General features: G+C 39.0%; 1 protein-coding gene across 18 annotated transcripts in view; it reads right to left on the reverse strand.

Annotated features, from left to right (window-relative positions):
- add1 (adducin 1 (alpha)) overlaps positions 1-26,518 on the reverse strand; it is a 74,067-nt gene that overhangs the window by 34,130 nt on the left and 13,419 nt on the right. For 3 of the 18 annotated variants that reach the window (XM_065243652.2, XM_065243658.1, XM_065243661.2), the window contains exons 2-17: positions 21,067-21,268; positions 19,776-19,938; positions 19,454-19,605; positions 19,264-19,344; positions 18,777-18,926; positions 18,238-18,381; positions 18,050-18,148; positions 17,746-17,919; positions 17,260-17,607; positions 12,143-12,238; positions 11,964-12,053; positions 11,651-11,668; positions 6,009-6,092; positions 5,250-5,406; positions 4,671-4,970; positions 4,009-4,083 (exon numbers count right to left, since the gene is read on the reverse strand). In XM_065243652.2, coding sequence (XP_065099724.1) covers positions 4,009-4,083; positions 4,671-4,970; positions 5,250-5,406; positions 6,009-6,092; positions 11,651-11,668; positions 11,964-12,053; positions 12,143-12,238; positions 17,260-17,607; positions 17,746-17,919; positions 18,050-18,148; positions 18,238-18,381; positions 18,777-18,926; positions 19,264-19,344; positions 19,454-19,605; positions 19,776-19,938; positions 21,067-21,261 — 2,326 coding nt within the window. In that variant the 5' untranslated portion in view covers positions 21,262-21,268. Of the gene's footprint in view, positions 1-333; positions 764-1,306; positions 1,342-4,008; positions 4,084-4,670; positions 4,971-5,249; positions 5,407-6,008; positions 6,093-11,650; positions 11,669-11,963; positions 12,054-12,142; positions 12,239-17,259; positions 17,608-17,745; positions 17,920-18,049; positions 18,149-18,237; positions 18,382-18,776; positions 18,927-19,263; positions 19,345-19,453; positions 19,606-19,775; positions 19,939-21,066; positions 21,269-26,518 lie in introns of those variants that run through there. The other 15 variants (XM_065243666.2, XM_065243672.1, XM_065243673.2 and 12 more) reach the window with 12 other exon arrangements.

Here is a 26,518-nt window from a genome sequence, read left to right on the forward strand (position 1 = left end):
TTGGACTCTTCTGCATCTGTTCAGGTGAGATCTGTTGTATTTCATGATTTTATTATGGGTCACTCTGTGTATCTGTTTATTAAAAACTAAATAGACATCGATCAGAAGCATGCGGCTGAATTCTCAACTTATTTTAACACCAGAAGGGTCCTGAACTTCTTCATAAATTTCTTTTTCGTAATAACATTCTCATACATTATAGTGGTTTTTCATACGCCTCACATTATTCTTTATAAAAACATTAAAACTGATGATGTTGTTATAGCGTGAGATCATTTACATGCCTTTCATGTCACGCTCTTTACAAAGTGACTTTAGCAGTCGGCCGGCATTTATTAAGAACGGTTAACAGAATAAAAAGATATCTATGCTTTTAATGATAAAAAGAGATTGACACAATAAAAGTGAAGAAATAAAACTAAAGGATTTAAAGACAGGTATTGCCAAACACTGAGCAAGCTTCCTCTCTAGGTTTCTGACTTCTTTTTGTTTTTCTTCAGGAAAGATGGGGTGCGAAACTTTTTTTTCTTCTTTGAAGGGGATTTGTTGGGAGATTCGTCACTGCCTGGGTCACCCGCAGCATCGTCACCGGCAGGCTCCTCCCCTTCATGTTGAGGGGCGGGGTCTGTCTGTTCAGGGGCGGGGTCTTCTGCAGGTAGGGTGGTGACTTCAGTGGATTCATCAGGGGTGAGATCAGGGAGGGTCTGTTTTAAAGTGGCGGCGTCGCTCTCGTCTTTGCTCGACTGGTTCTGTTGTGTCGGTTCTGTAGAGGACGGAGAGAAAGTGAAGGGAAAAGACAACAGTGAGTTTGTGGAGCCGCTCGAGCATCCGGGGGGAAAAATTCAGCTCCCAACATCTGAGTCCCCTTCCCTGAGAAAGTTTCTGTAAAACTAAAACTACACCAATACAGACACTTGTTTATTCATCATGATACATCAAAGGGTTTGTACACACAAAAATAAAAGCGGACATCATTGAAAGACAACCAAGATCTAAAACATAACATTCATACATTACCTGTTTGACTGAAACAATGCTGGACTGAATTAAAACTCAATATTTAAACAACACAGACGTACAAAGAGTTTTTAGTTTTTAGAGTTATTTGTTGTCAGGATCACCTCACCACACTCCAGATAGTCTGATCAATTATTTAATCAATGATTCTTCTTCCTTTAAGAGTGGATCAGACTGACTGGAGATCAGTGTAGATCATCCGGGCGAGTGAAGCGAGATGAGTTACAGCAGTGAGTTAAAGTGAAGCAGGAAATCAAAGTCAAGCGTGGGGTGGGGTGAGGTTTACTTACTATGGTAACAGGTACTCTTTTGTATTTCCATCTCCTTATTGTGACGCAGCCACGAAGAAAAAGCACAAGTAGAGAGAGATGTGTATGCAGATCAAATCACAAGCACCAGGTTAAATTAAAAAGAAATGAACAGACACAGTAAAGATACAGAGAACCAGAAGTAAAGAATGACCGCCGAGCCATTCTTAAAACCCCAGAGAAATGTACATGAAGAGGAATGAAAACATTAAAGACGGACGCTTTACAGAAGACGACAGGATTACATCTGTATTTACAGCGCTCACAATATGACCGCTCATCCATATTGTGCACTTCTGTCTTCTGTACATAACCAGAGATGTAAAAATCTTTCACATATACACTGTATTTTAAAGCATTTCATGTACAAACCTACGTAGCCCCCCAGAGGACATGGTGGTGGACAATATTTGGGAAGAGAGGACTTTTTTTTAACAGCTTTTGCGTTCCCCCGAGAAGCTTTTTTCGTTCACTTGCACAAAGACCTTGTTGTTTTTGCGAGAAACCGAAGCGCTTCACATTGTCACCTGCAGGCAGTTTATTAAGCAATGGCATCATTAATGCCCGCTGTTTGTAGATATATAACTACTGTGGCATATAAGACTAGTCTTGCATATTTAGTGCATTCCAAAATGGCCTAGTATTGTCATTTAATTTCTGCTGCTTGACTTCTCCGCATAAAGATCATTATGAAACTAATATTAATATTTAATATTTCAATTTAGAAGTGGGTATAGGTATAGGAGTGAACTTAATATGCAAGACTAGTCTTACACGCCACGGTAGTTATATATCTACAAACAGCGGGCATCAATGATGCCATTGCCTAAAAAACTGCCTCAGGTGACACTGTGAAGCGCTTCGGTTTCTCGCACAAACAACAGGCTTTTTCTGCGAGCGAATGCAAAAGTTTTGCAAGAGAACGCAAAAAGCTTCTCGGGGGAGCGCAAAAGTTTTGTGAGAGAACGCAAAAAGCTTCTCGGGGGAACACAAAGGTTTGCGAAAGAACACAAAAAGCTTCTCGGGGAACGCAAAAGTTTTGTGAGAGAATGCAAAAAGTTTCTTGGGGGAACGCAAAAGTTTTGCAAAAGAACGCAAAGTTTCTTGAGGAACACAAAAGTTTTGCTAAAGAATGCAAAGTTTCTCGGGGAACGCAAAAGTTTTGTGAGAGAACGCAAAAAGCTTCTCGGGGGAACACAAAGGTTTTGCGAAAGAACACAAAAAGCTTCTCGGGGAACGCAAAAGTTTTGTGAGAGAATGCAAAAAGTTTCTCGGAGGAAAGCAAAAGTTTGGCAAAAAACAGCAAAGTTTCTTGAGGAATGCAAAAGTTTTGTAAAAGAACGCAAAGTTTCTCGGGGGACCGCAAAAGTTTTGCTAAAGAACGCAAAGTTTCTTGAGGAACGCTAAAGTTTTGCTAAAGAATGCAAAGTTTCTCGGGGAACGCAAACGTTTTTTAAAAGAACACAAAGTTTCTCGGAGGAAAGCAAAAGTGTTGCAAAAAAACGCAAAGTTTCTTGATAAACGCAAAAGTTTTGTAAAAGAACGCAAAGTTTCTCGGGGGAACGCAAAAGGTTTGCAAAAGAACGCAAAGTTTCTCGGAGGAAAGCAAAAGTGTTGCAAAAAACAGCAAAGTTTCTTGATAAACGCAAAAGTTTTGTAAAAGAACGCAAAGTTTCTCGGAGGAAAGCAAAAGTGTTGCAAAAAACAGCAAAGTTTCTTGATAAACGCAAAAGTTTTGTAAAAGAACGCAAAGTTTCTCGGGGGAACGCAAAAGGTTTGCAAAAGAACGCAAAGTTTCTTGAGGAAAGCACAAGTTTTGCAAAAGAATGCAAAGTTTCTCGGGGGAACGCAAAAAGGTTTTGTAAAAGAACGCAAAGTTTCTCGGGGGAACGAAAAAGTTTTGCAAAAGAATGCAAAGTTTCTCGGGGGAAACGCAAAAGTTTTGCAACAGAACGCAAAGTTTTCTTGGGGAGCACAAAAGTTTTGCAAAAGAATGCAAAGTTTCTCGGAGGAAAGCAAAAGTTTTGCAAAAGAATGCAAAGTTTCTCGGGGGAACGCAAAAAAGTTTTGTAAAAGAACGCAAAGTTTCTCAGGGAACGAAAAAGTTTTGCAAAAGAATGCAAAGTTTCTTGGAGGAAAGCAAAAGTTTTGCAAAAGAATGCAAAGTTTCTAGAGGAACGCAAAAGTTTCGCAAAAGAATGCAAAGTTTCTGGGGGAACGAAAAAGTTTTGCAAAAAATGCAAAGTTTCTGGGGGAAACGCTAAAGTTTTGCAACAGAACGCAAAGTTTCTTGGGAAACGAATTAAAAAATGTCTCTTTTATCCCAAATATTGTTCACCAACATGTCCTCTAGGGGCTCCGTACAAACCTTACAACAGCTGCTAGGTTAAAAATACAGAGATATCTCTCATATCAGTCATGATATCTATATTGGCCTCCTCATCTACAACACTGTGTAACGTAAACTAAAACTTGACCATAGGATCTATGTTGTGTGGTTTTTGATGTAATCCAGGGTAATAAAGACCAAGAGGGGTGATGAAGGGGTTAATGATTATTTATTATATCTGAAACATAAATATCAATGTTGATCCCCTTTGGTCTGTTATTACAAACATAACTTAACAAACATCTAGAGACAGAGATGATCTAGAATCAGTTGATGATGTCCTGATGATCTTACCTTCATCTAGACACACAGGTGAGCTGGGTGGAGTACAGGTACCGCTGGGAACTTCTTCAGTTTCTTGTGTCTGACCTACAGAAGAAAAGAAGAAATATTAACAACATGAAGTCTTCATAGAAATAAATGAAAGCCAACAAGCAAATCCTCTCTTATTGGTTAATGAAAGCATAACTCACACATCTAAAGGACTAAAACATCATTCTGATTCATATGAACTTTTCAATGGCAAGACTTTAAAGATCATATAATAACAGAGTAACATCCATCTGCATTACAAAGTTATGAGGAAGCACAGATTAAAGACAACAAACATAGCACAAAAAACCCAAAAGAAGCCAAATCAGATTCAGAGAAAAACCACACAAGTTTATTAGCACAAGGATCACACAATAAACCCAAAAATCTCAGTTTAGAGGACAGTGAGAAACCCTCAGGAGACCCAATGATTTCAGTTTGTCAGATAAAGGTTATGTGCTCTTTATTCACAGAAAGATCCGGACGGGACAGAAACCCTGAGGGGAATACACACACGGATTTGAAAGCAGGGTCAGATGGGGAGAGAGAGAAGCAGGGGGTGACCGAAGATAAAAAGAGAGACCCGCAAAGTCAGAATCAAGCCCACAATGAAGTTCTTCTGTCCAGTAGATTGCAGGCGGTACCTGCGGCCGGGCCGTTATGTTCGGGTTGAGAAAGTGAGGTCAGTTCTGTGTCACAGCCCAGAGCTTTCAGTACCGCACAGTGAAAATCCTTATGAGGGGAATCTGAAGGACGTGATGGGCTCTCTCGACCCGATACAGGCTCAGATTCAGCATCTCGACTAGAGATTATAGAGGGTGGTGGAGTCTCAGTGACCCGGGGCTCATCGTTCTCCTGTGTGGAGGTGATGTCTGAAGGCCCGGAGGGGGTCTGGACTTCCTCAGGACCTGAAAGTCGGGTGTCGACGGACTCCTCGACCTGTGCTAAATGCAACACAACAGTTTCTCTCTAGACCTGCGTGGGTGCTGTTGAGCTACAGGACCTCTCAGAAACCACCAGACACAGCAACAACACTTGATATTGTCCCTCAAACAGTAAATAAACTTGATTGATTGGTTTCTTATATCATACATTTGAATGAATATCAACTGCACATATAGTGTAAATGTTTTTGAAGTAACCCTATGAACATTTTGTCTTTTTTGGTAGATGACACTTTGGGCACTCTATCAGATCTCTATTGAGATGTTTCCTCTTCTTACCTTCCTGTCCTTTCTGCTTGAGCTCCACTTCTCTGTAATATTCCTCCATCTCTTGGTTTGTGAGTTTGTTGAAGGGATTTGGTCCAGTTTTAGTCACAATCACTCGTGGCTGGTACTCCTTCTCAATAATGGCTTTAGATGCGGTCACCAGCTCCCCCTGGAGGACACAAGAGGACAATGCAACACTGAAACTGCTAAATAAAAAAACTTACATTTATCTAAAAATATGATAATAAAATAAGTTATTGGCTGTAATTTTTGCTGAAACAAGACCTCAGTACGCGCAGATGACATATTAAATTTAATGTAAATGAATATTAGGGTTGTGAGGACGTACAGTCTGTTAATTCAAGTGTTTAAGGCTGATGATGTTTAAAGTCTTTTCACATCTTTCCATATAAACCTCAAGTCAATCCAAACTCTTTCTTTTCAGGAACAAGAAGTACAACAGATTATTTCACTTTCATTGAATGGAAAAAGCAGCTTGGACTGTACATTGAATTCAAGTCATTTTGATCCAATTAAATTAGTGTCTTAGATAATAATAATGACAGAAATATTCGCAATGGAGTTTTGGATGAACGTCTTACTACACACTGAACAAATTAAATTATTGCTTTCCCTCGCCAGATATAATATCAATTCTGCCAGACTCATCACATTAAAGTCTTAAATGTTGTTATTGTCTCTAAATAAACCTACAGTCATGAAAACGTGTGTGGTCTGATGTTTTACATTTAGATGTTAACAGTTATGTACCTTTCGAACAGACCTAGCAGGACTTAAGTTGTCTGATAGGTCAATGCCATCAATAGAGTCCGTGCAGTCAGAAAGGGGTGCGTCCTGCAACAGTAAATCTGATGAGCGGTGCACAGCCTCAACCCACACACTCACACACACACGCTCACACATGCACACACAAACACACGCACCTGTAAAAACACACACGCACGCTCACAAGCACACATGTTCACACAAACACACGCATTTGTAAATACACACATACGCACGCTCACAATCATGCATGCTCACACACAAGCACGCACGCTCACAAACATGAATGCACGCTCCTGTACACACACACGCATACCCTCACATGCGCACGTACACATGCATGCATGCTCACATAAACTCACGCACACACGCACACACACACACGCACGCATGCTCACACTCAAGCACACACACGCACGCTCACAGAAACACACACACACATCCATGCACCTTCAAACACACACACGCACATGCATGATCACACACACAATAGTTCAACACACTCACTGATAAAGCAGACATGAACCAATTCACACAAGCATCAGACCTCACACACACACACACACACACACACACACACACACACACACACACACACTTGAGTCATGCAGTAAGCGATTTGTAAAGAAGCGTATGGGCAGGCTGGAATGATCTTATGGGTCAGAGTCATGCACTGCAACACCAAAAACCAAACATCAGACCACATACAGATTCATACTGCTGCTCCTGTACAACAACAACAACAACCTGACCAGCTGATGTCAGGAGAAATTATGTCTGAATAAAACCCGATTCAATTAAGAGATATGAAAAACCTTAAATGAAGATTTTTAATTTGGATTGTGCTGGTACATTTGGCTGGTTTAGATAAATGATCTGATTGTTAGTTCTGGCTATTTAACTTTTCAAAGCGATGTACTATAGCTCAACAGTTTGGTTCCGGAGGTAAAAAAGCCCACAATGAAACAAATTTTTACTTCAAAATCTGACCATGAGGTCTGATGGTAAATGATGGTACACACTTTCTATCAAATGGTAAAAAGATTGAAATAAATTATGATTTTCTTTACAAAACCAAATTTTAATTTTTTCGAACGGAATGAAAAGAATCCCATAATGCACCTGGTTGAAAGAAAAACCTCAGTGACTCAGACTTAGGATCTAAAAAGCAGTTCCATTGGTGAACTAAAAAACTACCCATAATTCAAGAGAGACAGAGACCAATCAGAAAAATGATAGTGATTATTATCATGGAAACACAATGTTTTTTATTTTAGCAAACGACTGCTTAAGTTTGCTACTTATAGACCCTTTTACATCTTTTACGTCACGATTAACTCATGAAGCTAGCTGGACGCAAAACAAAGTGAAAACTGGAGGCATCCAATACAAATCAAAATCAACCAAAGGAACACAAATGTCATGTTGTTGTATTAGTACAGGCTCCAAATTTAAAGTTGATCTCATACCTGCTGCTACTGGCAGGCAAAAAGAATGACAGCCGTGGTTAAACACAATAAAACGAGCAGACTGGACAGAAATCATTAAAAAAAAACTTGCGTTTGCATCGCACACTTCTATCATGTCCGTGCCCATCCAACACAGTTATTCCGGTAAATTACCATGAATTTATCTGAATGACTTTACTAGGAAATACAAAAATGTGCTGTTCACACACGCAGTGATGTTCCGTCTTTTTACCAGTAATACATCTTACAAACATCAGTTTCAAAATACCAATAAACTGTGAGAAAGCGGAAGTTACCTGTGGCGCATGGCGAGCTAATTGTTGCATTTGTAAACAAAAGCGAGTTATGACTTCATATCAACTGTCCGTATTTTGTTGTTTTCACTCCTGTTGCAAATGTTGACAGTTGCGAAGTTGCTCGTGACCAAACAACATAGCGTTAGGCGATGTCAAACGTAACCTGCATCAGCACTGTTTGCACATTAGGCTTCACAGAGAACGTGCTAAGGACATCGACAATTCGGCAAATAGGTGGCCAGCTGTTTTAAACAACTTTGGTGAAGAAATGTTGACGTTAACCTCAGGTGTGTTCAACTTTTAAGCAGCATGTGTGTGGAAACATCCGTAAACAGTTCTGGGGTAAACGCGTCATCTGTATCAAAACGTTATGATTGGCCCAAAGCTATCAGCGCGGTCTGATGTTGTCTGTTCTAAAATACCGGTAATTTTTTATTTTTCGTTCAAACATAGCGCTTAGTGGTAAATTACTGGTAATCTTACAACCTCACTTAAGCCCTTTTCAAACAGACATTCCAGAAGATACACGGAAATGCACTCATTTTAAAGAGTTGAACCAACTTCATGTTGCCATAGCCCCTTTCACACAGACATTCCGGAAAATACACGTAAAATGTATCCTGGATTTCTCCGGAATGGTTCGATTTTTTGTTCATTCACACTGCCAAGATTACACGGCATCTGATGGTCCCGGAAAGACACGTGACCTTTTGAAAGTCCCGTCCTCTCTTCTACGCAGCGTCTGAAGTTTGCAATGTATTTATTATTTCTCTCTCCAGAAACAACTCGCGTGCATTTTTGTTTATGATAAGACTATAAAGGAGAGCGTGAACGCACAGTTCTATGCTGGTGAATGATCTCATCTTCTGAGTGGATATTTGACGAGCTCCCTGATCTCTGCTTTAATACAGTTTTCAGACATTTCTCATCGTGATTGTTTATATGCATTTAAAACCCGCATTTTGAGGAGCTGAACGATATATCTTGTTAGGATGACACGCGGGTATTTTCCTGTATTATAGCTCAAATAAGCACGTGACGCGATATTCTTTTATGCTGCTGAATGATCTCCGTTTCAACGCAGTAAGTAACGACCTACCTTACCTGATATCTGCTTCAGTCCAGTTTGCTGACATTTCTCGTCGTGAATGTTGTAAATCCCTCATTTTAAAGAGTTGAACCAACTTCATGTTGCCATGACACGCGCGTCATCACTACGGCATGTGTGTCATTGTTTATGCGTCTCATTTATCATTTCCTGGTAACTGCTTCAATCTAGTTTGCAACATTTCTCGTGGTGAATGTTTATATGCATGTTATCTCTCGTTGTAAGGAGCTGAACCATAAGCTTTTGGTTTGATGACGCGCATGTCCTCACTACGACACGCCCATTACAGCATTCTTGTGGCTTCTTGTTCACACAGACGGTTATCCGGGTATCTGACTAGGTCCTCTTTCCAGCAACGATCCCAGAAGATTAACAGAACGAGTTTTTGTTCACACAGACGCTTGTCTGGCAATTTTACGGTTATTTTCTGGGACCAGAGGTCTGTGTGAATGGGGTTCATGACACGCACATCCTCACTACATTCGCCCAGCATTGTTATGCGTCTCATTTAGGGCTGAACGATGTGAGGAAAAGTTGCGATGTGCGATGACATTGTTTAATGTTGCGATGACGATGTGAGTTGCGATAAATATATATAGTTTTTTTTCATGTTTTAGGGGCCATTCACATGTCGCGCCTAAAACACGTGGAAAACACTAGACACGTAGGTTATTGTCACATGAACTGCACGCTGCGCTTGTGTCATTCTGAAAAGTTAAAATGTTTTTGAAATACCTGGAAAAACGAGCGTGTCGCGACCGCGGCGCTCCAAGAGCACACATACATTTGAAATAATGAACTTGAGCGCGCAATAAACGCAATATGAGAATCACCGCTTCCACAGTACCTGTGTTTGCGGCGTCATCTCTCCTAAATCCAAAATAATTCCATGATATAGCTGAAGTGCTGTTCATTTTCACCACAAGGTCTTCGTCTGACAACACATTTTCCTCACTCTTCTCTCCTTCCTCTGCCATAGTTTTTGCTAACAGGCACAGCGTCGCAACTGACACCTCACAAATCAATCTGAGCGTAGCTGACTTGGGGGTTCCCCTGATTGGCCTCATAGCATGAACGCGCAAACCATCGCTGCGTCCGAAACCGCCTACTTCCATAATATATAGTAGGCAAAGTAGTGCTTTTTGCATACTATATAGTATGGTAGTAGGCGATTTCGGACGCAGCACATGTCTTCAGGACTAAACGTGATAGGTCAAACGTTTATTACATGCGCTTACTGTTTTCCCTTCATTCATCGCGTCAAGGCTGTCTGTTGCGATGTGTTCATCGCGTGAGTTCATATCGCGATGACGATGAAAATTCGATGTATCGTTCAGCCCTAGTCTCATTTATCATTTCCTGATAACTGCTTCAATCTAGTTTGCGACATTTCTTGTCGTGAATGTGGATTTGCATGTAAATCTCTCGTTTCACAGAGCTGAACCATAACTTTTGTTGGCATTGTTTCGGCTTCTTGTTCACAAAGAGGGTTTTTCCGGTATCTTACTAGGTAATCTTTACAGCAATGATCACAAAAGATTTACAAGACGTGTTTGCATTCACACAGAAGCTTGTCTGGCAATTTTAAGGGTATTTTCTGGGACCAAAGGTCTGTGTGAATGGTGTTTTACTGGTAAATTGGTAGCACTGATTTTCCAGAAAGGTTCCTTTGACACATGACCTGTTAACTGCAATTTACCAGTAAATTACCAGTAAAGACTTTATGTGTAAATGGGACTATTGACATTTTATACTCCCTAAATTTCTCTTTAATATACAACTCGGTTTCTCTATGAGATAGGTGCAGGGCTAAACTGGAGGTAATCCCGTCAAATACGGGTAAGCTAGTCGGGCTTCGTCCACTTAAAAGTTAACTTTTACGAATGCCATTCATGGTCCTGGACAGTGTGTGCCGTAGTCAGATAAAATCTGGATTTCTACAGTTATATGTTAACACTTCACACTAAGTTTGTACTTGTTAAGTAAGCAATAAGGTACGAGAGGCTGTGCTGTATCGTGAATAAGTAACGGCTGAAGGGCGTTGTTAGGCACGACGCGAAGCGGTAAAGTAAAAAAAATATTAGTGGAACTTTCATGAAGTAAATCAATAAAAAGCATTCCTTCCGCTAGAAAAAATAGTCCCTGACCACGAACAAAAATGTGTTCCAATGTGTAATATGCATGAAAGCTCAAATAAAAACAACAAACCGATACGTGGGGTTGCTAAGGGCGTAGTGATAAACAGAACCGTTGGGTGAAGCGGTTATAGCCGTGTTTTATCGTTAATAAAGCACACCTATTGACTAATCAGAATCAAGGATTGAAACGAACCGTTTTATAACATAAGTTAATGTATTAGCTAACACAAACTAACAATGAACAATACTACTACAGCAGTTATTAATCTTGACAAAAATACTTCCGGAACCGTTCAATGATGAGCTTCATTGACACAGTAATGATTTCCATGTAGTGACAAAATAAAATAAAATAAATAAATTAAATTAATTTACTGTTCAAACTAATTAACCTCAGAAGAGTCACACAATATTGAGACATGCAGAATTATATTGCATGTGTTAGGAAAAATGTCACAACAGTATCATCCTGTTTAGTTTTTTCCAAGTCAATAAACCAAACAAAACTAAACAAAACAAGCAAACGTGGCACTGCAAACAAATCAAACCAAAAGGAAAATGAATGCAGCCCTGGCTCATTGCTGTGGTTAGGAGCCAGATTTGCTTTTGTACTCACATGCCACATGGTCACTCGCTGGATCAAAAACACAATTACAGAATTACACACAATACTGGAAACTACACAATATGTTTGATCTAAAGGGAGGAATAGAGGTAAGCAGGTGTGTGTTTCAGTGTTCAAACTCATTTATACCTACCAACAAAAAGATTATTTTAGTTTATCCAAAAATGACAATTACTGTTTATTTGCCAAGGTGTCTTTTGTTGACACATCTCTCCAATTCTTCACCCAGAAGACCTTGACTAGTCAAAGTGTATTTTTTGTATTTTTTGTAAACTGCTTTTGTATAAAGAGGGTTTAGACTCACCTGGACGTAGGAGCGATCCACCACCGCACCTGTGAGCAACTGCGACTGAGGGCCGGCGCTCTTCTTGTCTTGCAGGTTCTGCTCACGAATCTACAGACAGAATTGTTTTTTAATATTTCTGAATCTACATTAATTTTGCTTGTTTCAACTATAAAATAATTGTTATTTAAAGTTCAGACCTTGTTGCGCATCTCTTGTACTTCTTTAGGGTTGGTGTTCAGCGGGACAAACTGATTGGCCACAGCAGCCTGCCGGACACTGTCCTCCTTAGTCCACTGAAATTACCAAAGCAAAGCTATTCACATAAACCGAAAACAAAAAAACTAAAATACAGAACTAAAATATAACATAAGATTAAAATCATGCCTCTCCAACAATATCAACTGAACAGAAAGAAAATCTGAAACATAACTGGTTCATAATAACAATCCTCTGAGCAATGAACCAATGATGATGTTGATGAAGTCTCCGTGCTTCACCATAACGCTCGCACTAAGAATATTTCGAATCTTTAATTTTAATCCTTTCTTTACACAAACAATTAAAAACTATTAGTAATTTAGTACCAGATTTGATACTGACAGGAACGACCTCTCACATTAAACCAAACCTAAAATCTCAACTGCATTTCCAGCAGAGATTTACAGTGAATCAAGACTGAAGTTAACATGAATGCAGTCCAGACCCTCATCATCATTGCCACTGCTACAGTAAAAGAAAAAAAAGAAAAGAGTCTACAGAACATAAAATAAAGAGCACAGACAAGAAAATATCAGTTTAAGAGGATGAAGATCAGGAGGGGCAGCTGTGAGGTGGGGAGGGAGTGAGGCAGAAGCTGAAAGTGTGTTTTAGGCAGTGGACAGTGATGAATCCCTTTAGCTATTATGTCACACACACACACACAACACATTAAAACACACAGGGTTCAACATTAAATCTGGACAATTAAACTTGAATGAAGTCGTGTGACAAGAGTCACATCTCCTCAACATAGTTTGTTATAAAGATTTGTTACAAACTAGCTGTGCTTTCTAAAACCTCCAGCCAGTTTATGCCAACTACATAAAGTTGTAGTTAAAAACTAACGTTTTTCCTTTGCATTTATAAAAAAATTCACATAAAGACGACAATGCTGTCAAAAAGATTGACTAAATCCGCTGTATCACATTTGACATGTCAGTAGATGGCGATGTTACTTTGTAAAGAAACGCATTTGTCTACAGAGAAATAAATAAAAAACCAATCAAGACTATGAAAACATCGAGAAGTTTAGTTTAGATGGACGATGAGGTAGGTTTATTACAACAAGTGACCCTGGACTATAAAGCCCTTAAAGTTAATGAACTCATGCACACGATGTCATCGTTATCAGAAATTTTTATGTTGTTTACACGACAATGTATCATAAATCAGTCTTCAAAAGTTTGCTTTATCAGGATGCTGAAACGCCATTGGCAGCCAAACCCGTTGTTGTGTAACTGGCCAATTAACAACAACAAAAGTGAAAGAACAATAATAACAGGAAGCCATGGAAAAGAGTTACACTAACGTTTATAACTATGTTTGCAGTACATTCAAATGTTGTTCAATAAGTATAAGCGATAATACTATTGGTGTTATCATAAGAGTAATAATATTTGCTTGTGAATATGTGAATTAACTCTTTACCTGCCATTGACGTGTTATCCCGTCACTTAAGAGAAAACGCTTCCCTGCAAATTAACCCATATATCCGCTATTATCAACTAAGTGGCGCCCTTAAACAACTTATAAAACACTGATGCATCCACTGATCCAAAAACTGTAAAAACTCTGTGTATGTTTTGATCGTCCCTCTGAAGTCCTTTACAAAAATGCAATTATTTTTGAAGATTTGAGGGGTGATAAAAAGAGAACAAATGAAAGCATTGAGCATTTGAAAACAGAAAGTCTGTTCTTTCATTTAATATATTGTATGTTTACATATTTAAAGAAAAAAAATTCTACAAGGCATTAAACTTTTGTGAAAATCATAAAAACTTTTTTTTAACGTTGGCGGGGAAAGAGTTTAGCTTTGTACAAGTAATTTATCAGTTTAATGCAGAAAGATTAATGCAAAACCCTGCACTTTCAATTGAAAAAAATGAACACGCATACACACAAATCTAGGGCTGGGCGATATGTAGGATGAGATTGTTATGCGGATCTCAAGCCAGTTCGGTGATAGGTAGTAAATCGCGCATGACAATCCCACCCAAAATACCGCCCAGCCCTTCACACATCACAGACTTTGTAAGGAAGAGCAAAATTACACCTATACCTTTCTGAATGGGCAAACTTCTGTTCAGGAAGCTTTAGCTTAAAAGTTTTAGAGGTTTTACTTCAAAAGCAAATGGAATTCATGGACTTCAGGTTCAAACAAAGATGTTTAGATGAACAGCAAGTACTTCATTTTTAAAGCAACGATAGTTAGCCGCTGACCGGAGAAGGAATAGCATGAGTAGCCAATGACTGACTTTACCAAAATAAAAATAAATGCTTTCAGCGCCGAACCAAAACTCATGAGGAAGGGTTACCATGTGAGCGCTGGAGAAACGGGGCACATGGGATGAACAGGTAAACATGAAATACTCACTGGTCACGAGCCTCACAACACAACACGCTCTCCCCAACTAGAGATAATCGTTTGAAGAGTTAACAACCACTCATAACCAATGTTTCTTTCTTAGATTTTTTTGGTTGATTTAAAATTTTGAAAGTTAAATTACACTCATGCTTGGGAATAGTTCAGGAAACGTAATCCATCAAAAATAAAAAATAAATCAAAAAGACAACTTAAAGGTTTCTGAAGCAGGTTAAGAGAACAAGAAGTCATCAAACAGCAAGCCAAGACTTTATAAATAAAAGCTCTCTCAAACATACAGGGCTGCAAAAATTTAACATTTAATCTTACTCCACTTGCCCTACATTTGGATAGATCTCACAAAACATGTCAATATTAGGCCATATTTCATCCTAAATTCTGAATAAAAATAAAACTACACTTTATTTGGGATCATTCAAATCGTTTACATTGTGACAAAATTAGAGATGCACCGATATATCGCTCAATAATCGGTATCGACAGCGAAAGCAATTGTTTTTATTTTTTACGATAGTTTAAGGATGATAGTCGTGGCCAATGTATCCTGTCAATCAAAAGAGAACAGACAGATATCAGTCGGAAAAATTGGTAGATATCAGTTGGAATAATCTGACAACAGGCTGAATAGTCGGCTTTCAGTTGATATCAGTCTGAATAACCGTTAATCGTATCGGCAGATACCGGCCCGAATAATCGGTTAACGGTATCGCTAGACATCAGTTGAAATAAACGGCAGATATCAGGCGGAATAATTGGCTATCGGCATCTGCAGACACCATCTGAATAACCGGCTATCGGCATCTACAGATACCAATCTGAGTAATTGGCTATTGGTATGGGCAGATATCGGTCCGAATAATCGGCTATTGCTATTGGCAAATATCAGTCTAAATAATCGGCTATCGGTTTCTGAAGATATCGTTCTGAGTATTTGGCTATTGGATCTGCAGATATCGGTCCGAATAATCAGCTATGGCAAATATCAGTCTAAATAATCGGCTATCGTTATTGGCAAATATCAGTCGAAATAATCGGCTATCGGTTTCAGCAGATATCGTTCTGACTAATTGGCAATTGGATCTGCAGATATCGGTCCGAATAATCAGCTATGGCAAATATCAGTCTAAATAATCGGCTATCGGTAGGAAACTTTTATATCGGTGCATCTCTAAACAAAAATTTTTGTATAGTACTATAATGTGATGAGTGCATGCATGTGCAAGTGTAGAAATACATCTTAGTCATACATCTTAGTTTTTTAACAATACCATCTGGGGTGTCTAGCAAGTAAATAATCAAAGTAATTTATAAGAAAATAATTTTGTATTTTCGTTCTTTAAATTTTGGGGTGAAATATAACCCAAGCATTTTTTCGTGAAATTCACCCATCTGATTCCCTTAAACGTATTCAAATCTTCAAAATCTCATCTTCGTTAAGAAGCTAATAGAGCACTCTCTCTCCCGAAGCCATCAGCAATCATAAATGTTTGTACTATAAAACTTCTACTGTACTGAGTGCCCAGAAAGCACATTAGCCACACAAATGGCTTTCTTTCTGTCTGCTTATACCTTCACTAATGTAATGTATACTGTTTATGACACTTCCCTACTGCTTCCTGTGAATGTTGGTTTTAATGTGCTCTAAAGAAATTGTTCAAATGGAAAGACACGTAACAACACAAAGGCGCTAAACACATAAATGAAACACTCAACAACAACAGAAACAGGAAGAAAATCAACAGCAGCAGTAAAGATTAGCAACATCAACTATTCACACTCACTTCAGGCACATGCCACACCCCCTGGTCCTCCAGGGGATGACCCACAATGCATCTGATCATTCATGCAACACAGCATGCACTCAACAGCCGGAGAGAACCCTGACACCACCGTGACCAATCAGGAGAGAAAGGGAGGGCTCTGCACTGTGATTGACAGATTTAAGAGACCCTGCTTAAGATAGACATTAGAAGAATGGGAAAGTGATTTATCCTCATAGAGAACACTAAACTGGTGAGTTGGATGGAAACATCAAAGCTCAATTCATTTACAAAATGCTCTGAGGGTGTTTTATCACTAAAGCTTATCATGCATATCAGACACTATAAGTTTGGTGTTTGCTTTCCCAAATTTGCATGCAAGGAGTTTTGTTGACTATGTGGTTGATGCAAACGTACATAATGCAATGATTACATTTAATTTTAAACAAAAGACTTAATGATCAGAAACATGTAATAATAAACTATGTTATGTGAAGTGACTTATACTTTGTTACTGGCCCTGTGAAAGGGCCCTTCGTGAAGTGGTTCAATATCAGATCAAGCAACACAACACTGTGTAAAAACAGCCTAAGAGCATGCATGCAGTCAGACAAACACATATTAGGTGTGTTAATCTATCTTAAGCATTTAGAGAAACACCTACACACCAATCTGGGAAAAAAAGTGAAAATAAGAGTTAAAATTAGTAAATTAGTTTTAAGGGAGGTTAGTTTTTACTAGAGCTAGTTTATTAATACAAGAAAAACATATAAGGATAAAACAAACATCTACCCAATACCAGACAGGTGTTGGGGTTTGACTTTTGGCCTGGGTGTCAGGGTACTAACCAGCTGCCATTTGTAGCTCTGTAGCAGTACGTTTCTAAACTATGAACAGTAAGGTAGGCACAGACCAAGCAGTTGGTAATACAGCTTGGCACGCAGACACCGGACGAGAGCGACTGCAGCAAGGGTTTGACGTGATCGTGTGTTATGTTCGTCCACACCTTAGTCTTCGCCTTGGGGCTACCGCTGCTGTCCTGCCCCTCCTCTGCGGATTCGTCAGGCCGCCCGGAGGCCAGCCAGCGGCTCTTATCCCGCTGTTGCCGCTGAAAGCTGTGTTTTAACGGGGAGCGAGCACCCGAGTCACTGTCGTCTGTGTATGAATAGCCCGTCGCTGACGGGGGAATCTCAACATCACTGTACTTTTTAGTTTTGTCACGCAGCGCTGGACAACGGTACGGATAGCCAGTCCTGTAGCCCTGTAGAAGAGGTGAAAAAGACAGAATTACCAACACAATTATCACAATAAATTAGAAATCAGTAGGCTGTTAAAGTGAACAAAACCACTGGCATAAACCAAAGACTACTGGCAGAAAGTTGCCTCTCCTCCATCCTACCAAATTATCCAGCATCCTCATCAAAGCTTCAAACTCCTGCTCCCCGACCTGCCACTTTGGGTGCGGGCTCGACCCGTCTCCAGCTGGCTCAAGGTGATGTGGGCGGGACTTATACTTCCCTGGGTCCAACATCACCAGGTTGTCAGGGCCGCCGGCACTGGCAAGGGTGCGGACCTGGAATTTCAGATGGGAAATATAAAAAATTTATATAATGTACATGGCAGACATTTATATAAAATGTAAGAACAGGGTCAGTTTTGATTTAGGTTTTCCTTAGGGCTGCTGAAAAAAAAGCATCATCTACCTGAATCTCACAGGCGGTGACCAGGTTGTGAATGTAGTAAAAAGCTTCTTCGACTGTCTCCCCAACTGACACCAGACCGTGATTCCTCAAAATTAGCACCTAAACACACAAACTTCAGTTCATTAATCCTGATCTTACTTCAGATATACAAAACTAAACTACACTAACTAGGTGTATATGTGTGTTACCTTGCTCTTTGGACCCAGGTTCTTCTGTATGAGAACGTTCTCTTCCTCATCCACCAAGATACCGTGGTAATCATGGTACGCCACCTCTCCAAGTGCCAGAGCTTCAGGAGATATAGGTAGCAGACCACACTTCATAGCGGACACCTGCAGAATGACAACATGTGTATGTTTTTATATACAAGTTTAAAGTTTTTGCTGTTTCTATAGTTGCTGATAACCTAAACACATTACAATTAAATGTACTTCACTTGAAAAACTATTCAGATTCAAGACTAAAGACTTGTTAACTTAAAATGGCAAAAAATCATGAGTTTTAATTTCATTTGATAAAAACATGAGTCTAAGCAGTGCTTTGGTCGATTCCAGAGTCAAATCCAAGACTAGAAGTGGAGTCCTTGTCAAGACCAATCTCGATCTCTGGTTTTGACCGGACTCGACATTTGGTCTTGGTCTTGACTCGAGCGTGCAGACATTATAGTTTTCAGACAAATTATAAGCATTCAAAAAAAGACAGCTCAGCATATCTCGAATCATCATACCGCAGCCCCAGCGGGAGTGTGAATGTGTACTATGCACTTGATATCAGGACGGGCAGCATAGATGGCAGAGTGGAGGGTGAACCCGGCCTGGTTAACACCCAGATTAGTGCTGCCCCGGTCAACAATTTCCCCCTGCAGATTTATTTTCACCTGGGAAAACATATATTTTACACAGATAAATAATATAATAATAATTAAAACATAATTAAACATAATTAAAATATGTTTTTAAAGCATACCTTATCATATTTTATATTCAAAAGCAACCAGAAATTTTAATTAAAGATGCAATGTGGGACTTTAAGAAGGATCTCTTGACAGAAATGCAATATAATATATATATATATATATAAAACCATATTACCAATGGTGTATAAAGACCTTACATAATAAACTGTATTGTTTTTATTACTTTAAAATGAGCAATTTTTATCTACAAACACAGCGGGTCCAAGCAGACATGAGTGGGGAAAATTAAGTGTTTTACCAGACTGGAGGCTGTGACTTCACTGTACAGAAGCCCAAAAGGGACAATCAGAAAGCGCTCCTGTTCAGAGTTCAGTCGGACCTGAGCAAGAAAGACAGATGGAAAAAAGATATACATTCAATGTGATGTTACTGTTTGAGCTTTATTGTGTTATTGAGTTTTGATGTCAGTGTTTGTGTGTCAAACTCACAGTCAGATGGTTGTAGATAAGGTGAGACCACCCGAACAGGTCGGTCAGACGGTAAAACGCAGCCAATTTACAGCGCAGCAGCTTCTCTCCCTTGTCATAAGCAATGGAGTCTGAACCCCTGAGGTCATTCACTGGAGTCACCATCCCCAAACCTTAACGTACACACACATCATTACAGTTTAGAGAAAAATATCCGTACTTTAAGTTTAGTAATACTCTTTTGACATTAATATGTACAAACATTTAGGGTTAGCAATATATCACCAATTACTGTCAATTACATTTTCGCCATTTCTACATAAATACAAAGTAAAACACTCACTCATGTTGAGGGCTGCCATGCCTCCCTGTGGGGCAGCTGGGTACATGGTGGGCACACTGGTGGTCATAAAGTCAGCGATCTGCTGGAGAGCTAGCAGGCTGGTAGGGTTTTTACCTTTCTTCATCTGATCCTGGATCAGAGACTCCAGTTCATCACAGAAGGCCTGAAACAAAGAAAATGTACGATTAATCTCTCTCTAAGATTATTTCACTCATTCATCATGAACCAGGTTAAAAAATACATTGATCACTTCCTCGACGAGACCATTAGCAGGCGGAGTGTAGTTCTCTACAGTTTATCAGGTTGTAGGACAATAATAAAATATAATTTCCAGACGGCATGTGCTGTTCAAAGTCAATGAAAGTAAGTTTTCAGTCGATGTTCACTCATGTTGACTGTTGTTACCGTCTGCACTACATGACTGACCCACTAATGTTACAGTGCATACGCAATACAAAACACTGTAGAGAGACAAAGTGAAAGAGAGAGCCTGGCATTGTCCAATGTTTTCAATATTTTATGAATGTTTGTTAACCTGAACATACATTTCCAACAACGTATTAAAAACAGCTAGAAGCACATTTAGTCATGGTGAAAGATCCACGAAAACTGGCGTTGAATGGGCCGCTGTAACCCTTGATGACAGCAGCAACACAAAGACAACAAACACATACTTCAAGTGTGTAACTTCAGTGTTTGGACATTGTATAAAAACAAGTACACAAGTATTTCTTCAAGCATAACACATGACATCTCACTCTTTCTCTCTCCAAATAAAGACTCTTTGTATCTTTCCTGTGACTCTTTGCTTTTATAAACTGAATATAAACACAGACATATGATTGCTGGTCAGTCACGAGGGGGATTGAATAGGGATCTGAATGTTACTAGCAACAGCGAGAGTTTACAGCCCAGAGACCGTGTTTTGACCAATAGTAGGGCTGTCACGATTATGACATTTGGCTGACGGTTAATTGTCTAATAAATTGTGGCAATTATGACGGTTAATTGACTGTTTTATTGCTTTGACACATTCTCATACATCTCCCCCTTGTGTTTTTTAAAGAGATGTGCAATCATTGCGGTGATCTGAAATCATTGCGATGAGGTCAAATAATCGCGATGAGACGATTATTTAATCATTGTGACAGCCCTTACCAGAAGACAAGCAGTATGAATGTTTGAAGATTCATAAAGATTTCTGAAGATTAAAAATATTTCTTTCAAATATAATCAAGTCCCTCTGTAAGACTGAATATATTGAAACTCGTGTGCGTGTGTGTTTTCTTACTGGACTTTGCAGGATCATGGAGACTCTCTTTTTCTGTTCCATCATGTTGAAGTCCTGCCGCAGGTCGGGTGCCATGTTTCTTTCTCTTTGGTACTCGGGGCTACTCTCATCCACACGGTCGAAATAACGCTCCTTATGAGGGGGATTGGTGGGCGGGGGGGCCGTCACCACCCCTGCACCTGAGTCTCCGTTCATCGCACACCTGCAACAGAGGACAAAGGTTAACCCATAATGCAATGCACTAAGCATGACGTTCTCAATTTTAAAATCATTATAACATTGTCCCAATAAAAAAAAAAAAATAAATTCACCCAATAACCAGTTTAGGTGTTGAGCATAAAAGAAGACCACTTGGAAACTGAAGTCTGCATGGAGCTGTGCGAGTTCACTTAAGACGATTTAAATTGTGTGTGTGTGTGTGTGTGTGTATGTGTAAAACAAGACGTTTACTGTTGAGTGCTGTAGACATAAAGTGATGTCCATTAAGCACAGTCAAGATTAGGGGTGCAACGGATCACAAAACTCACGGTTCGGATCACATTACGGATTTTGAGGCACGGATCGGATCATTTTTCGGATGAGCAAAAAAAAGTATGGGAAAATTCTAATAACAAATCAAGAAATTACAAACATTTATAAAAAGAACAAGGTTGCACATTAAGTAAGGTCTAAAATCATTAGTTACAGAAATCAAATGAATAATAACACTGCATTTATTGTATTAATTAAATGTAATTATTATTTTTTTAAAGCTTCAGAAGTGATTTTCTCTTTGTCTTGGGTTCTTTGATTAACATTAATGACACAGACATAAGTAGTTCAATTGAGCTTACTGTCTCTTTAAGACCAAATATGCACAGACTGCATCTCTCCGTTTGTGCACTACCGAGTCCCCTTAAACGAGCGCACAGACACAGACAGAGGGCGAATTACAGACGGCGCAGCATTACAGTCGTCCCACATAAAAACGTTACGTTGTTTTTCATTGCTCTATTAGCCAAATGTATTTTAATACACTACAGTATGAGAGAGAGTAGCGCAACTCTCTGAAATTTAAACATCAAGAGTTCTGATCTTCGAAGGATGATGTCTGACTCGAGCTGGACCGGACGCATTCAACCGCACGTGTGCGTTTGTGCGTAAAGTAAACTGATCACTTTAGCGCCGTTTTGCAGTTAAACTGTTTAAAATCACTTGAATGTTAACATTTGCAAACCTTTATAACACTTACAAATGATAAACTTTCCCTATTTAAATTTGTGTATTAATCCGCGAATCACATGCGAGCCGAACCGTGGGTCGTGATCCGTACGGATCACGGATCAACTGCGATCCGTTGCACCACTAGTCAAGATAAATATGATGTGGAGGAGACCGACAGTAGATATGGGGACCCTGTAAGTTTGTTCAAAAAGGCATTAAGTTACAACACTTCATTCCATTCACAACGGATACAGATGCTGCCAAGGCAACTACGCAACCATTACTAGTCCTGGGTAAAGGAATGTTTTGGGCTCAAAAGAAAATGTAAATCATTCTGAAACCTCTGGTCTCTACGGTTCTTGTTACAAAACGTACCATACAATAAAAGCATTAAGAATTTAAATACTTTAATCTCTTAAACAAACAGACTAGGGATGCTTAACGATTAATCGCGATAAATCGATAGCAGAATAAAAGCTTTTGTTTACATCATATATATGTGTGAACTGTATATAATAACTTTGTATCAATATATGCACACACATGCATGTATATATGTAAGAAATGTTTACATGTGTATATACATTTGTATATTTATTTATAATTTATATTATATATAAATATAAATACCTAATATATAAATATTTTTTTTCTTATAATTATACATGCATGTGTGCATATTTATATATACATAATTATTATACACAGTTCACACACATATATGATGTAAACAAAAACTTTTATTCTGCTATCGATTAATCGCGATTAATCGTTAAGCATCCCTTAAACAGACAGATGCATTAATGATGAAATATTGATTTGACATGTATGAATGTATGGGCAAGACACAGTAGCAGCATGTTTTAAAGTGCAAGATGTACAAAACAACAGCACAATTAACTGCACATTTATGTAGCATACACAACAAATTATTGCAGAGAAAATTACTAGTACTGATAGATACCGATACTTTTGTTATATACTCCTCGTTTTAAAGCATTATGCTGTAAAATCCTAGAAATACAGAGCGAGAGAGAGAGCGAGAGCGCGCGCAAGACAGCTGTCTGACTCAGCATTATTGCCTGTCTAATGTATTTTGTGTGCATAAGTGGTTGGATAGTGACTGTAACCGGATTCTTGATGTTTCAAGGTCACATAAACACAGACCCACATCTACACAGCATTTCCAGCAATACATCAGGAAAGCTCAGGCCCAAACCCTGCTGATCTAATCAATAATGCAATTACTTTTTCTGTATTTTATTCCTCAAATTTCACTAAGCCATATGCTACAGCAAAATGTAGCGCGCCATACAATTACAGTCAAACAAATACGCTGTGTCACTATTGCAACACACTACTTTTGAATAGTTCAGAATTGCATTTAACACAAGTACGTGACCTCACGTCACAAGTACGTGACCTCACATTGATAAGAGAATCAAAATCGCATGTCTAACAAGACTGCTATGAATTAATAGGGATTAAAAAAAGGAACGGGTGGATTGTTTTCATCATAGGTTGGTTGTATTCACACACTGCCAACACACATTATGTCCAAAGTGGATTTTGCATAACAGGTGCCCTTTCAATCATTTACTCCACTTATCAAACAACAGTACATCCCACAAACGACTCAAACTATAGTAACTAACCAAAGCAACATAGTATAGCATGCAGTTTACACACAACTCAACAATCGGGCTGCTCATTTAAACTCAGTTTAGAGCCAAAGCAGGAAATAACTACAGCATTGAGTAATGAAACCCTGCAGCTCTGGACAGCTGCTCTGCACTAAATCTACAGTCACACCACTACAGTCTCCAAACCATAGAAAAGATGAGCTTCATTACTTTACTTTAACCTCCTTAAACCTATAGAGCTCAAACGTGGCATCGACAATCGATCACGAAAACGCTGATCGTGTATGACATCAGTACCATGCATGATTCAAGGCAACCGGCCAATCCGTGAAGCCGAACACCCTTCACATCACTGAGGCACTAAGATTCAAAAGAATGCCGTGATATTCGGATTCACTTTTGGTAAAACGAAAATACAGTCAGTCAGTGGGTTATCATCTCATATTTGAACATCAAATGTCAAGAGATACAAGAGAGCCATACGAGCATTACATCTTGACTAAGAACAGGAGAGAGGAAAACATGACACAGCTAATTACAAAAATGATAACAAAAGACTTAAGCTTCATAAAATAAGGCAAACTTTGTGCTTTGACTGGACGTGTTAAAAAGCGTGCAGTTATGGTGCACATCCACAACAGGAGTTAAACATTCTATCCAGTACATAACTTAGTTTAAGTCTTGCATTTTGTGCAGATAGCTGCTCTTTGTATAATACATTTATGTTGTATCATAAATTTCTTTATATTATGTAGAGTGCGTCATAAAGAAAGTGCATCGTTTTTTTGTTTATTAACCCTTTAGATTTATCACGCAGTTACCGTGGGTTCACACCAGCCACGTTTGAGGCCTTAAATTCAAGTCTACCGTGTCTAGTTTGCCGCTTGAACATTTTGAGTTTACTCGCTTCAATCGCGTGTGAAATTCTAGTCATTGAGACATTCACATGGAAATTCGCAGGGACTTCTGCAACTCCGCTCCCTTCCTGTAATCACGTCACTACTAGAGCAAGCTCCTGATTGGTTAACGCGGCACGTTTTTCCGGCAAAGTTCAAAATTTATCACGCGTTTGCCACGGCAACGCTCAATAAGGCGTAATCGCATCTACCGTGCCGCGCTAAACATCTCATTCGCGCCGCCAGACTCTTCACATTGACTTAACATTGAAATCACTCGTACTTGACACCTCTACTGTGGCTGGTGTGAACGCAGCATTAGAGGTTTCTGGTAAAAGAAAACTATTATTCATTAATAATCTAGTATGGTTTCATTTTTTTGTCATAAAACTTCTTTTGAAGAACATATTTGAGTGTTTTTTATAAAAAAATATTTTCATTTTCACCATGATGCAAACTTTGATTGTCCCACCCCCATTTAATATGTGAATAAATCCATTTCTAGAAGAACTACACACAGACCTTATTCACTTCGTCCCACTTCAGTAATGATAGAGAGAGAGCTCAATCCTGCCCACACCAGCATATATGACAGATACTGATCATTAGTATTCAAAGCATCCTTTATAAAAATCAATCCCTTTCACTTAAGGCATACAGCAACAGAGCAGCTCTGCTGTGTTTAGCTTCCTGGTAACCATCATGAGATGCTAAGAGATGCTTTGTTTTCCAATGTAATTATAGAAAGGCTTAAAATCTGTTCAGATAATACTAAGGCCAAAATCATCAGAGAACACAAAACAGGAAGATACACAGCTGACCTGCTGTTCTTCCTGTATTCAAACTGTCGCCTTCCTGTTGAGAAAGGAAATACAGCCCATCACACCGCTTACTGTGAGCAGAGAAGCTGAGTTTCCGTTACCCTTCAAATTGTGCAAACTGACATTGCGAATTGAAAATACAAACAATGGAAATATGTAAATTTCGCAAAAAAAACATATATCGCCAAAATATTTTACGCTTAAACATGGACGTTTTTCAGGCAATTCGGAAAAATGTATTTCGCAAAAACTGCATACTAAATTTTGTGTGAACACTGGGATTGATTTTCCACAATGCTTTGACTGATTTTAGCCACAGTCAAACACAGTCCCATTAAGGGACGGTTTCCCGGACAGGGATTAGACTAGTCCTAGACAAAAATAAATGTAAGAGCTGTCCAAACTGAAAACAACTTGCACTGACATATCTTAAAATACATCAGTGCCCTTTGTTTTGCTTCAAAATGCACACAAGTAATGTTTTAAGTTAGGCACGTTTGTTAAAACTAGTTAGTTATATTTCCTAATAAAACTAAGGCCTAGTCCTGGCTTAAGCTAATTCCTGTGCGGGAAACCACCCCTATGTCTTTTAGCCCTGAATTAACCGGAGCAGAAACATGACCACAGTTTCAGTCAAATGGCAGGATCACACAGTGTTTCTCATGATACTCATATGTTCACGTCGAGGTTTTTTGATGAGATTCAAGTAGTGCTGCACAATTAATCGCATCGCAATCGCAATCGCGATGTCAGCCTGTGCGATTATATTACAGCAAAATGTTGCAATTATATTAAATAAATAAATGTGTGGACTTGTTAACACAAACTTTCTGATAACAGTTTGATGATTTTTCTTGCTGTTTAAAAAAAGAAAGAAAAATTAACAAAA

This window comes from Paramisgurnus dabryanus, chromosome 18 (genome assembly GCF_030506205.2).
Source record: "Paramisgurnus dabryanus chromosome 18, PD_genome_1.1, whole genome shotgun sequence".
NCBI lineage: Eukaryota > Metazoa > Chordata > Actinopteri > Cypriniformes > Cobitidae > Paramisgurnus > Paramisgurnus dabryanus.